Raw genomic sequence first — 11,983 nt, forward strand, 5'->3', positions numbered from 1 at the left:
TTTAACGTGGCACTAAAATGACATCGTATGTTTGAACCACTGATGTCACATAGACTATTTTATCAATGTCCTTATTACCTTTCTGGGTCATGAACGTGTCAGTTGTGTTGCTGTCTATGCAGGGTCAGAAGGCTGTCAGATTTAATCAAAAATATCTTAATTTTTGTTACAAAGATGAACAAATTTCTTACAGGTTTGGAGCGACATGAGGGTGAGTAATTAATGACAGAATTTTCATTTTTGGGTGAAAATTTTTAAAACCCAGACTGGACCAAAATGTAATGAAACCCAGACTGGACCAAGATGTAATGAAGAAGTAATGAAATCCAGAGAAGGGCCACGTTTACAGTATGTGATCTTAAGAGATCTCCAGAATCAAGACTCTAGAGTCACAAGTATAATTCACCGCAAACTAGTACAGCATGATATTATTCATTTTTTTGTAGGGAACGGAAGAAGTTCTTGAGAATCTCTGAAGGTTTTTTTCCTTCTCTTTGTATTTCTGAATTAAGACCAGTGACTGGCTGGCAGGGGAATGCAGTGAGAGAAAACAGCTATCAAAAATGCCATTTTTAACCAACTGTTCACATTCACTTCAAATGTGTAGGTGTCCTGAGAGCCAAGCGCATGCTTCTCTTGCTTGAGAATAATCGTCTGCTCTGCCAAAAGGCTCTTTCAGAGAGATGCATCGTGAGGTAGCACCATTCGTTCCCAGCCATATCTGATGTGTCAATGCATGAGAAGCCCACGTGAGGGCTGAAGCTGGCAAAGAAAGCAGACACGTGAGCCTCCTTAAAAGTTCATGCTCAAAGTCCCAGTTGGAGAATCAGAAGTTCTCCAATGCTGATTCACATCAATATAGGGTGCAGTTTTGTCATGAGATATGGATATTGCTGCTTTACCTGCTAAATGAACTTTCCTCAGGTGGATTGGTGTGCAACATTTGATAATATAAACACTCAATTTGACTCATTTGTTTGTTCACAGCCAGCGAAAACTGCCATGACTTCCACCCGATGTTTTTCACCCACGACCGCTCGTTTGAGGAGTTCTTTTGCATCTGTATCCAGCTTCTCAACAAAACATGGAAAGAGATGAGAGCCACTTCTGAAGACTTCAATAAGGTAAGAGCAACTATTTTGATTGATATCTTCCCCACACATCTTCTTGGTCATCCAATATGGGTTGAAATTATATAAAATTTCAGCAGTCAAAATTAGTATACTTAAAATTTGGTACCAGTTTTGCAATCATAGCAATATATATACTTGAAGAGTTGAAGAAAGAAAATGTTACGATGCAGTGGCAGGTCTGTCGAATGATGTTAAATAGTTTATCTGCCAATCAAGCTGAGTTCTATTTCACACTACTTGGAAAGGCAGGACTCGTTGAAGTTAGTCATTTGCTGGTGAAAATGATAGTTCCAGGCTCTCTGCAAAAAAAGTAAAAGAGGCGGATGAGATTTGCTAGGCTGTTGTTTGTGTAATTATGATAATCACAAGGCAAACTTGTCCCCAAGTTGTAGCATAGGATAAAATACCATCTCGCGTATAGCTGTATATTTGAACTTAATTAAGATTCATGGACATGAAAACTCATTTTTAAAATATCTCCCTGGAGCGTGTCTCTCTGGACACTGTGATTAAATTCATCATCCTTTGTTTTCTTATATGAGCAGCACATCTGAGAAAACCTGCTCGGTTTTGCCCCTCGTCTGTATTCCTGCCTCTTTATAAATAGGCTTGCTGAATATAGAGATAAAACTACTGTTTAATCTGCTGATCAGAACTTCCGATTCTTTCTTTCTGACAGTTTTCTGGCAGTGTGCACACATGGAAGAAGTCTTTGTCTTTAACTTTACTGGCGTTGCTGTCTGCAGATTGATTCGTTTCAGGTTCTTTTGATGGTAGCAAGAAGGTTGAGATTTTGGCAGTTGGGAGAATACAAAGCAGTGGATCTCTAAATAAAAATTCACATAACCAATTCTGACATGCATGGAATAATAAGATCATCACTTTCTTCAGAGAAAAAATTAGCGTAGCACCTAAATCTCAACATCCATGAGTCGTGTGTGGACATGATCCTGATTGAAGAAGATTAGATGCACCTTTCCACCCACCGTTGTGTGGGAGCTTAATACAGACTTAAAGAGTAATAACTCTGTTTCATTGCTCAGATGTCGCCTTCTCAAGCTGACTTAACTTTAGCTTTGTATAGTATCTTAAAGTTTTAGGAGGCAGTTGTTACTGTAATTACATGTTGGTCTTATATCCTTCCAGAGTAAGTAAATAACTCTTTAAGCCTTTAATGCTATAAAATACTCACTTCTAATAAAGAAGGATAAACTTTATAATACCTTATCGCTCCAGTTTTATAATAATATATAATTATTTCAACAAGTTTTCTCAGAGGAGGCGAGTACAGCAGTCCTTTCCCCTAAAAGAAAATGTAGGAGGCAGCATCTTTTTTGCCACCCTTGAGCTTTTTCTTGTTGAGCTCCTAAAGCATGGCTTGAAGCCGTTTTAACATTTGCTTTTATTTTATTATACAATTGTTTTTAAAAAATATATATGTATATATAAACTACCAGTCAAAAGTTTTTGAACGGTATTTTTACTATTTAAAATAACTGCTTTTTATTTGAATATATTTTAAAATTTACTTTATTCCTGTCATCAAAGCTGCATTTTCAGCATCATTACTTGATCCTTCAGAAATCATTCTAATATGCTGATTTGCTGTTCAACAAACATTGTATTATTATAATTATTGTTATTTTTTATTATGATATTTAAAACAGTTTGAATTATGTATTTGAAACAGTATTTTTTTCAGGATTCTTTGGTAAATAGAAAGATCCAAAGATTTATCTGACATAAAAATCTTTTGTAACATTATACGCTATACCAAGGCATCAGGGAAAATTAATACTTTTATTTAGCAAGAATGCTTTAAATTGATCAAAGGTGATGATGAAGACATTTATAATGTTACAGAAGATTTCTATTTCAGAACTTCTGAACTTTGTTTATCAAAGAAACCTCAAAAAATGACTTTTGTTTTTTAAACGTAGTAATAATAATAATAATAATAATAATAATAAATAATCATGTGACTGAAGTAATGATGCTAAAAATTCAGCGTTGAAATCACAGGAATAAATAACATTTTAAAATATATTCAAATAGAAATTTTATATTCAAATAGATATTTTAAATAGTAAAAATATTTTAAAATCGTGGATTAAATAAATACAGACTTGATGAGCAGAAGAGACATTAAAAATCTATTAATGTATTAAGTGAAGAATAATGTATAGAGAAAAATGGTTTTAAATATTTTTTAATCAAATGTAAATGTATGTCCCAGTCACATTTTCTTGGTTAAATATGCATTACGTACACTATCAGAAAAAGTAAAAAAATAAATAAAATAAAATTAATTTTATATTTTTACATCAACAGTGTAATCAATATTCTGTTTATTAAAGTTAAGTATGAATCTCCTTGTTAGTTTTTTGAAGTATTTTACATTTATTAAAATAATAATAACTCAAGGTAAACAAGATATTTTATTTTTGAACTTATCTTCAGCTATTCTTTTAAACCTTTTAGCATTTTTTGGATCACCAGTCATCAAAGCTCTGTAAATATTGGTCACAGACACTGAGATACTTTACTTTAAATTTCACCAAACTGATTTTTACTCACTAAAAACTCCCAAAGATCATGTTTTCATGCCATTTTAAGTCTTATTTTGACATAACAAAGTTTGACGTTGTGTCGAATGATACGACACTAGGGGTCGCTCTTGAGAGCCCAAACACCACTGAAATCTTGAGAAAATATCTAAATGTGTGAGTTGTTTACATTTTACACATGAACACAAGAGGCTGCATTTATTGCAAGAACCAATCACAGCTGAACATAAACCGTCATATCCAATCATATCGCGATAGAGGCATAGCCTCCTCTCACTTGACTTTCCTGCTTTCATTCTCAATTACCCCCCACCAATCTCACGGCACACTTTAGGAGGTCTATTAAAACTCAATGGGCTCAGGGGAGGCGAGAGAGACGCTGTTGGACAATGTTTCTTTAGAAAAACAAGTGATTTCTAGACTTTTGTAATATTGGCGTTGTTTTATTTTTGTGCTATGAATTTGCCTCACACACATCTGACTGTGGGTTCTGGCACCCCTGTTCTGTAGATGTTATTGTGTCTTTCAGCAATGTCTGACATGCAAGTTGTTGTCTTTTGTCAAGCCCTCCATTTTGGGTCCAGTCAGACAGACGTTTTATGAGGCATCACTGTCACCATACAGCATTGATGGACCTCCACTGTTTTCAGACGACTGCACCTCAGCACCCTTGCATCTAATTTTTTTTTTCACGCACATGCTATTTTTTCTCCTCCCCCACTGTCTCTCTCTCTCTTCATGAAAGGCCTGTCACATTCTGTAAATATTGTCTGTCCATCTGTATGTGTGTGTGAGGTGTGGAGACGAGAAGCAGGAGGCAGGTCTGCTCTCGCCGATGCTCCAGGGGCGGAAAAAAAAATCTGACGGGCAGTGGTTTGCCTGTTTCCATGGCAACCACATTCTAATTACTCCTGCTCCCGCTTCGCCACGCCAACATAGACCAGCTATTGTGTGCGTGTGTGTTTTGGTTCATAAACAGCTGTCTTCTCCACCCAATCAGCTCTGACGAAGGCAGCTACGACACCTGACTTAAAATGGCCACTTCGGTGCATCCAAGCGCAGTAGTAGTGATGTAGTGACTCTGTTTAAGCTAGCACTACCCCCACCCCTCCCCCTTCCAATCTTTCCCTCTTCAGACGCCCTGCCTTGTATACAAACCACGTGATCTGCACTGCCGGAACGCCATTGGCTGAAGCAACTGTGGCATCTGGCCAATCAGGCTTAAGCGCTGAAATGGACATAAACTGAGCTGCTTGGAGATGCTTTCAGACTTTAGAGTGCTGATGGGCATGAACGGCCAGACGAAAGCAACCCTTGGCTAAAGCTTGGTCTGTTTTTATCTGCGCACACACATTTAAAACAACCCGGGAACCATCTGCCACCACTGTTTGTCATCCTTCTGGCCATCCGATTGTCCCTGCACCTGGTCAGGGTTCATCTCTGCTACACTGGGTTGGACCAGCGTGGAGCGAACATGGAGGTGACAATGGCATGTGAGTACGGCTGAAGAGACTGAAAGAAAATGATGAAGGGGCGTTTGCAAATTTGCCTGGATGTTGACGGGAAGCGAGAGATGGAACAGGCGCACAGATGGGGCAGGCTTTGTGTGAAGCTGCTTGTAGTAATCAGGTTAGAGGCAGATTTCAGCTAGCGATTAAAGAGGAAGCGATCCAGAGCGAGCGCTCCAACCTGCGCTCTTCGCCGTAGCCCAGCCCCTCCTTGGGTACTTATTATGAATGAGCGCTTTAATGTGTCGTTTCTCCATCGGTCCTTGAACATTGACCTCCAGTCGCTCTCGTTGCTGTGTGGCTGTTCGTTAAGTTTGCATTATTTGTGCATGCATCCCACGTGTAGGAAGATCAACATGTTTGTTTGTTTTTTTCCCTACTGTTTTTACAGGGAAAGCTTGTATCGAGGTTAATCTCTTTTGTATTTGGCCTTGTCCTTTGTGCATTCTTTGTTGGATCAGTGTTCACAGGATTGACCTTTTGTGGATGATCAAAAAGACAATAAATATCTCCCCGCACTTTTGAATTCAGTGATGGGCTGTCAGCTAGCGCCTAACGTTGATTGATTACGGTAATATCGCAGGCAGCTTTTTTTTTTCAAAGCATAAATCTGCAAGATCTCATAAAGTGAATAATGTCTCGAGGTTTTGTTTGGTCGTACTCAGCATCCGCACCCAAGCCTCCGGTCCATAATTCCCTACTTCCCCCCCATCCTTTCCTTTTTTTATTCTTTTTTTTCCTCTTCTTCTTTTCATATTCCTTATTTCTTCCTTCCTAATTTTTCAGAATTATTCTTATCCTTCTTCATTACTTCCTTCCCTTCCTATCTATTATTTTCATCCTTGTATTCTCTTCCCTTCTTCATTCCCTCTTTCCCATTTTTCCACCTTCCCCTTTTTCTTTTTTCTTCCTTTCTTACTATACTTCTTCATTACTTCCTTCACTTCCTTTCCTTTCTCTTTTTCTCATCCTTGTCTTCTCTTCCCTTTTTACATCCATTCTTCCTATCCTTCTTCATTCCCTCTTTCCTCTTTTTCCTCCCCTTTTTTCTTTTTTCTTCCTTTCTTACTATACTTCTTCATTATTTCCTTCACTTCCTTTCCTTTTTCTCATCCTTGTCTTCTCTTCCTTTTTACATCCATTCTTCCTATCCTTCTCCATTCCCTATTTCCTCCTTCCCCTTTTTTCGTCCTATACTTGTTCATTATTTCCTTTCCTTGATCTTCTTCTGATCCTTGTCTTCTCTTCCCTTTTTACATCCATTCTTCCTATCCTTTCCTCATTCCTTCTTTCCTCCTTCCCCTTCCTTTTTTCCTATACTTCCTTCCCTTTCCTCTGTCTTTTCTTTCCTTCTTACATCCATTCTTCCTATCCTTCTTTATTCTCTCTTTCTCTTCTTTCTTTCCCATTTCCTATCTTCCTTTCTTTTCCTTTCCTCTTCTTTCCTTTCCTTTCCTTTCCTTTTCTCTCCTTTCATTTTCTCTCCTTTCCTTTCCTTCTTGTTTTCTCTTCTCTCCTACATCCATTCATCCTACCCTTGTTTATTCCCTCTTTCCCTTCTTTCTTCCTTTCCATTTTTCTTCCTATACTTCTTCATTACTTCATTACCTTTCTTTTCCATCTTCTCTTCCCTTCTTATATCCATTCTTCTATTCTTCATTCCTTATTTCTTTCCTTCCTTCCATTTTTCTTTCTTTCTATTCTTATTCATTACTTCCTTTCCTTCTTGTTTTCTCTTCTCTCCTACATCCATTCATCCTACCCTTCTTTATTCCCTCTTTCCCTTCTTTCTTCATTTCCCTTTTTTCTTCCTATCCTTCTTCATTACTTCATTACCTTTCTTCTCCATCTTCTCTTCCCTTCTTACATCCATTCTTCTGTTCTTCATTCCTTCTTTCCTTCCTTCCATTTTTCTTTCTTCCTATCCTTATTCATTACTTTCTTTCCTTTCCTTCTTACATTCATTCTTCCTATTCTTTATTCCCTTTTTAATTTCTTCCTGTCTTTCTTTATTACTTCCTACATTTACTCTTTTCCTTTCCTTGTCTTCTGTTCCTTTTTTACATCCATTCCTCCTATCGTTCTTTAATCCCTCTTTCCTCTTTTCCCTTTCTTTCTTCCTATCCTTCATTACTTCCTTTGCTTCTTTTCCTTTCCTTTTCCTCATTGTCTTTCCCTTTTTACATCCATTCTTCCTTCACTCCTTTCCTTTCCTTGTTTTCTCTTCCCTTTTTACATCCATTCTTCCTTCACTCCTTTCCTTTCCTTGTTTTCTCTTCCCTTTTTACATCTATTCTTCCTATCCTTCTTCTTTCTCTTTCCTCCTTCCCCCTTTTCATTTCTTTCTTCCATTCCTTTCCTCCTTGTCTTCTCTTCCCTTTATACACCCATTCTTTCTTTCCTTTCTCATTCCTATTTTCCTCTCTTTCCTTTCCTTTCGAGTCTATCCTTTAATTCTTTCTGTCTTTGTGTTTTTCTTTCTCACACACAAATCCAGCGCTACTCTACACTATGTGCTGAGTCTCCTGAGACCTTAAGTGACCTTAATGGATTGCACGCTTTCAGCATGCTTCATGCTGGCCCTCAGTGAAAGAGTTACTCCTGTCTTCTCCTGTCAACGGAGTGGATGTGTGGCTGAATCCCAAGAGGGTTGAGTGCCACCTGCTGTAGGGTACTCCAGGACCTGGGAAATTTTTGGGATGCTTTTCAAAGACTTGTTATGAAATGTTTCCTTGTCAGAGAGCATTTGTGTGTCTAGACTGTGGCTATGCCTATGTTTGCGCAAGTGGCTTTCTCTGCATCTGTGTGGCCATTCTCTATGCTGTGATAAATATTGGTGGCTACACACTTAAGGATGCACGCTTAAACACTGAGCATTATGTGAGAATGTACTAGTATTTTAAAAAGGCAGCCTAACAGATGTGTGGTCAAGCACAGACACTCAATATCCTATTACACCGGTAGGTGCCAGGCCAAGCCTCCCAGCACCTCAATGAGAATCCAGCAACCCACAACCCAATGTATACCTGCCCAGGTTTAACATTAAATTTGCTTCATCTTTTTAATTTTTCATCCATTTGTCTTTGAGCTGAGTCTAACCGTAGCATCCCATTGCATGCAAGACTGCGGGCCTCTCTCTTGGCATGCATATGCATACACAGGTGTTTCATCCTTGTCTACTCCACTTGTTATTCATAGGCTTACTCTCAGTGTTTATGAAAAAATGACTCCAGACTGTACTGCTTCTAAATTCATCACATGGTCTTTGCGGTCGGTGTTTCCAGCAAATGATTTTTCCATTAATGTTATCTATTTGTTTTCTTTGAAGTAATGCCCATTTCTTTGATGTGAATCATTATTAACTGTTATAGAAATCGTTAAGGGGGAGGAAACTGCATAATTAGCATGTCAATTGTGCAATGGATAAATGTCCCTTTTCCTTTTTGTGCCTGATTGCCCCATTGGGTCCACAGACCATAACAAGCAAAATGAATGTGAAGAAGGATGACAGAGACACGTGCAAGATATGCTTTCTAGCCTCTGTTGTAAATTTGTTTTATGTTTCTTTCCATTTGAGGTTTGGAAGTTTATCATGTAAACACTATTTGGGTAAATGATGATTATCAACTCTTGCAGTTGTGGCAAAGATTCACGAGTTGATGTGACTTCCTGAGCTAATTAGGCAGCTTTGACTTTGAAGAACTGTTCCAATAGGAAGGTTTTGAGTTTGATCCTAACACAGTGCTCTAACCAGGCGTGACATTCCGACTCATGATAAAAGCTATCTTTTCCATGTTAATCAGAGTTTTTGTCATAACCAGACACAATTTTAGATACACAACAAGCAATGTAATTCTATTTAGACACTTTCTATTTCTGCAGTGATAATAGGTAAACGTACCTGTGGGAACTTTTTCGCAAGACGTGAAATGCATACCGCCATGTATGTTTCCTGACCAGAGGTGGGTAGAGTACCCAAAATCTGTACTCAAGTAAAAGTACAAGTACTTATGGAAATATTTACTCAAGTAAGAGTAAAAGTAACAATCTTAATAATTACTTGAGTAAGAGTAAAAAAGTATTCGATGGAAAAAGTACTCAAGTAGCTAGTTACTAGTTACTTCTGATCTGATTGATATGAAGTGAAAACCCTGAATTTCAAACTGTTTGGAAGGCTTCCACACACCTCTCACACACATACATATATATATATACAGGGCTCGCAAAATTTCTACATTTCTGGTAGCCCTTCGGGCAGGTACTCTTCAGATTTTGGTAGCCCGAAAATTAATTTAACTAGCCCAAATAAAAAAATACCTTTTTTTTAAATATAGAAAATCAGATAGGAGTCTAATCAAAAATGTTTTTAATACACAAATATAAACAAATATCAAGGAAGTAATTTTATTTCATTTAGTGTATCTGCAGAATTTTTAAATATTAATTTAAAGCAATTCATAACCCTTTTTAAGATCTGCAAAAGTAAAATAAACAGTAATGGGATTGGACAATGTAAAGTAGAATATTAAGCCATAAAATGGCATGATTTAAAATTCAGATACAGTTTCACACAAAAACAAAATGTTACACTATGGCATTTCATCCTTTATAACATTAAAAGGGATAAATTGAGTATATAATTTATTATATTTATATAAAACATAAATATTACTGTACTTGTTTAGATTTTTAGAAGGCACCTTAACTTTTTATATTTACAACTCTGTGTTTGCTGCATACAAATATGGGTCGATAATTGCAATCATTTGACCATAAACAGCTGAGAAAAATGTATTGGAAATGAAAAATTCATTCTCTGTCAGGAGGGGGCGCTTTAGGAGCGCTGAAATATTACAGTTTCCCTAGTAACGGCTGTACACAAAGCATTATTAATGCTGTTTTATCAGGTTTTATCAGATAATTCCAACGACACGTTTCTGAGGACAGTAATGGAGGAACGCCATCAAATATAGCAAAGTAAAAGTAACGTTTTTTCACTATAAATGTACTTGAGTATCTTTAAATATACTCAAAAAGTACTAGTTACCCCAAAAATTTACTCAAGTAAATGTAACGAAATAAATGTAACCCACCTCTGTTCCTGACATATTCGATGTAAAATGTCCACTGGATGATGCTTATACGAGTGTTTGGTTTTCTTCCCCAGAACAGGGGGAATTTTCTCCTCTCATTTTTAGTATTCATTTCTGTTCTAAACTATGTTGGTATGTACTTTTTGGTACGTATTTCGTATCTTGAGACCATGAGACCAGGTTGGCTTTTTTTGGTGTTAAAAGGGTCTAATATGTGTTTGAATAACATGTTTTGTGACCTTTTTAGTCATACCAACAGTGACTATGAATAATTTAATTTAAATTAAATGCCTAGTTCTGCCTTGAAACTTTAGATGGCGCAGGCTGATGGGTCTTTAATGTAATTGATAATATCACAGAGTTTTACGACTTGGTACAAGCTGATTGGTTCTTGTTGTGTACGCAACCAATGAGCTTGCAGACTTACGTTTAAATGGCTGGTAGCATTCACTTGGGCATTATCGCCTTTCTGAAACCCTCCACCTTCCCCAGCTCCACCTGTATAGATATTTTATGCTATTTGTGCAGCAGCAGTATGTCTTAAATACTCAGAGCACTGTATCGCCATATGCTTTGGCAGTAGCAAATTCCTGTACTTGATTGCAGCAGCAATAATCTACAACTACAGCAATAACCACCAACAGCAGCAGCAATTCATTATTCATTAGCAGATCTATTCCAGCAAGACCAAATACATTGACATTGTCATATCCATTACCATTCTAAACTTTTCCGAGAATTGTCATGACAGAAATAAACATGATTGTTAAAACTGTGAACTCAGTGTGAGCTGACAAGTGTATTCCATTACAAAGATTGCATCAGACACTCAGTATGTGTTTTCAATAATGTAAATTTGCTCAATATTTATGAATTACATTATTTGCTTTTTCTACTACTGAGTGGATTTTGATTGATTTAGTTGCGTCTGTTCTGATGTGACCAGATACATTGTGTCCGGTTAGTATTGGTTTAGAGTAAAGAATTTGGCAAGTCTGCTGAGACAATTCTGTGGCTATTGCCGCTGTTCGCAGGATGTTCTAATACAGCAGTTCCTGTGTATATTATGCGTCAAATTAAGTACAAAATGTCAGGATCAGAAATAAAGATCATCCTTTCCCAGGCTTTGTTTACAGCAAAGCTGCTCATAAACTTAAATGTGATTCATCTTCCTAAATCAATAAAAAACTCTTCTGATGTGTCTGAGTAACGGCCTTTGCATAATTACAGGTAGGAAATAAATATGACTATTAATTATGTGCTGGTGTGAAAAACAGAGAGGCATACATGTGAATTTATGATGGATAGCTGTGCGAAGTTGTAATTAAAATTAGACAGGAGTGATAAATCTCGCTGCCCTGATTGGAGGCAGAGTTCTGATTGGCTGTCTGGACGAGGGAGGTGAGCAAACTGCTGTAGCTGCAAAAAAAGTGTTGGTAAACCAACTAGTGGACCACTGTATGCTGATATGTAATGGCAGTTTTTGCATTTTAAATGATTATTCTGTGTACACACAGGCCAGGCAGACATCTATGGGCAAGAGTATTTCAATGCATGAGCATTGTGTTGAGATGAAAAATGAAAATTCTGTCATTAATTACTCAACCTCATGTAGTTTCAAACACGTAAGACCTTTGTTCATGTTCAGAACACAAGTTAAGATATTTTTGATGAAATCCGAG

At 37.2% G+C, this 11,983-nt stretch overlaps 1 protein-coding gene across 6 annotated transcripts in view; it reads left to right on the forward strand.

Annotated features, from left to right (window-relative positions):
• The window catches only part of elmo1 (engulfment and cell motility 1 (ced-12 homolog, C. elegans)), a 130,599-nt gene that overhangs the window by 102,427 nt on the left and 16,189 nt on the right, over positions 1 to 11,983 (forward strand). For 5 of the 6 annotated variants that reach the window (XM_073821551.1, XM_073821554.1, XM_073821553.1 and 2 more), the window contains one exon: positions 988 to 1,124. In XM_073821551.1, coding sequence (XP_073677652.1) covers positions 988 to 1,124 — 137 coding nt within the window. Of the gene's footprint in view, positions 1 to 987; positions 1,125 to 4,945; positions 5,194 to 11,983 lie in introns of those variants that run through there. The other variant, XM_073821555.1, reaches the window with a different exon arrangement.

Source organism: Garra rufa, chromosome 17, assembly GCF_049309525.1.
Source record: "Garra rufa chromosome 17, GarRuf1.0, whole genome shotgun sequence".
Classification (NCBI taxonomy): Eukaryota; Metazoa; Chordata; class Actinopteri; order Cypriniformes; family Cyprinidae; genus Garra; species Garra rufa.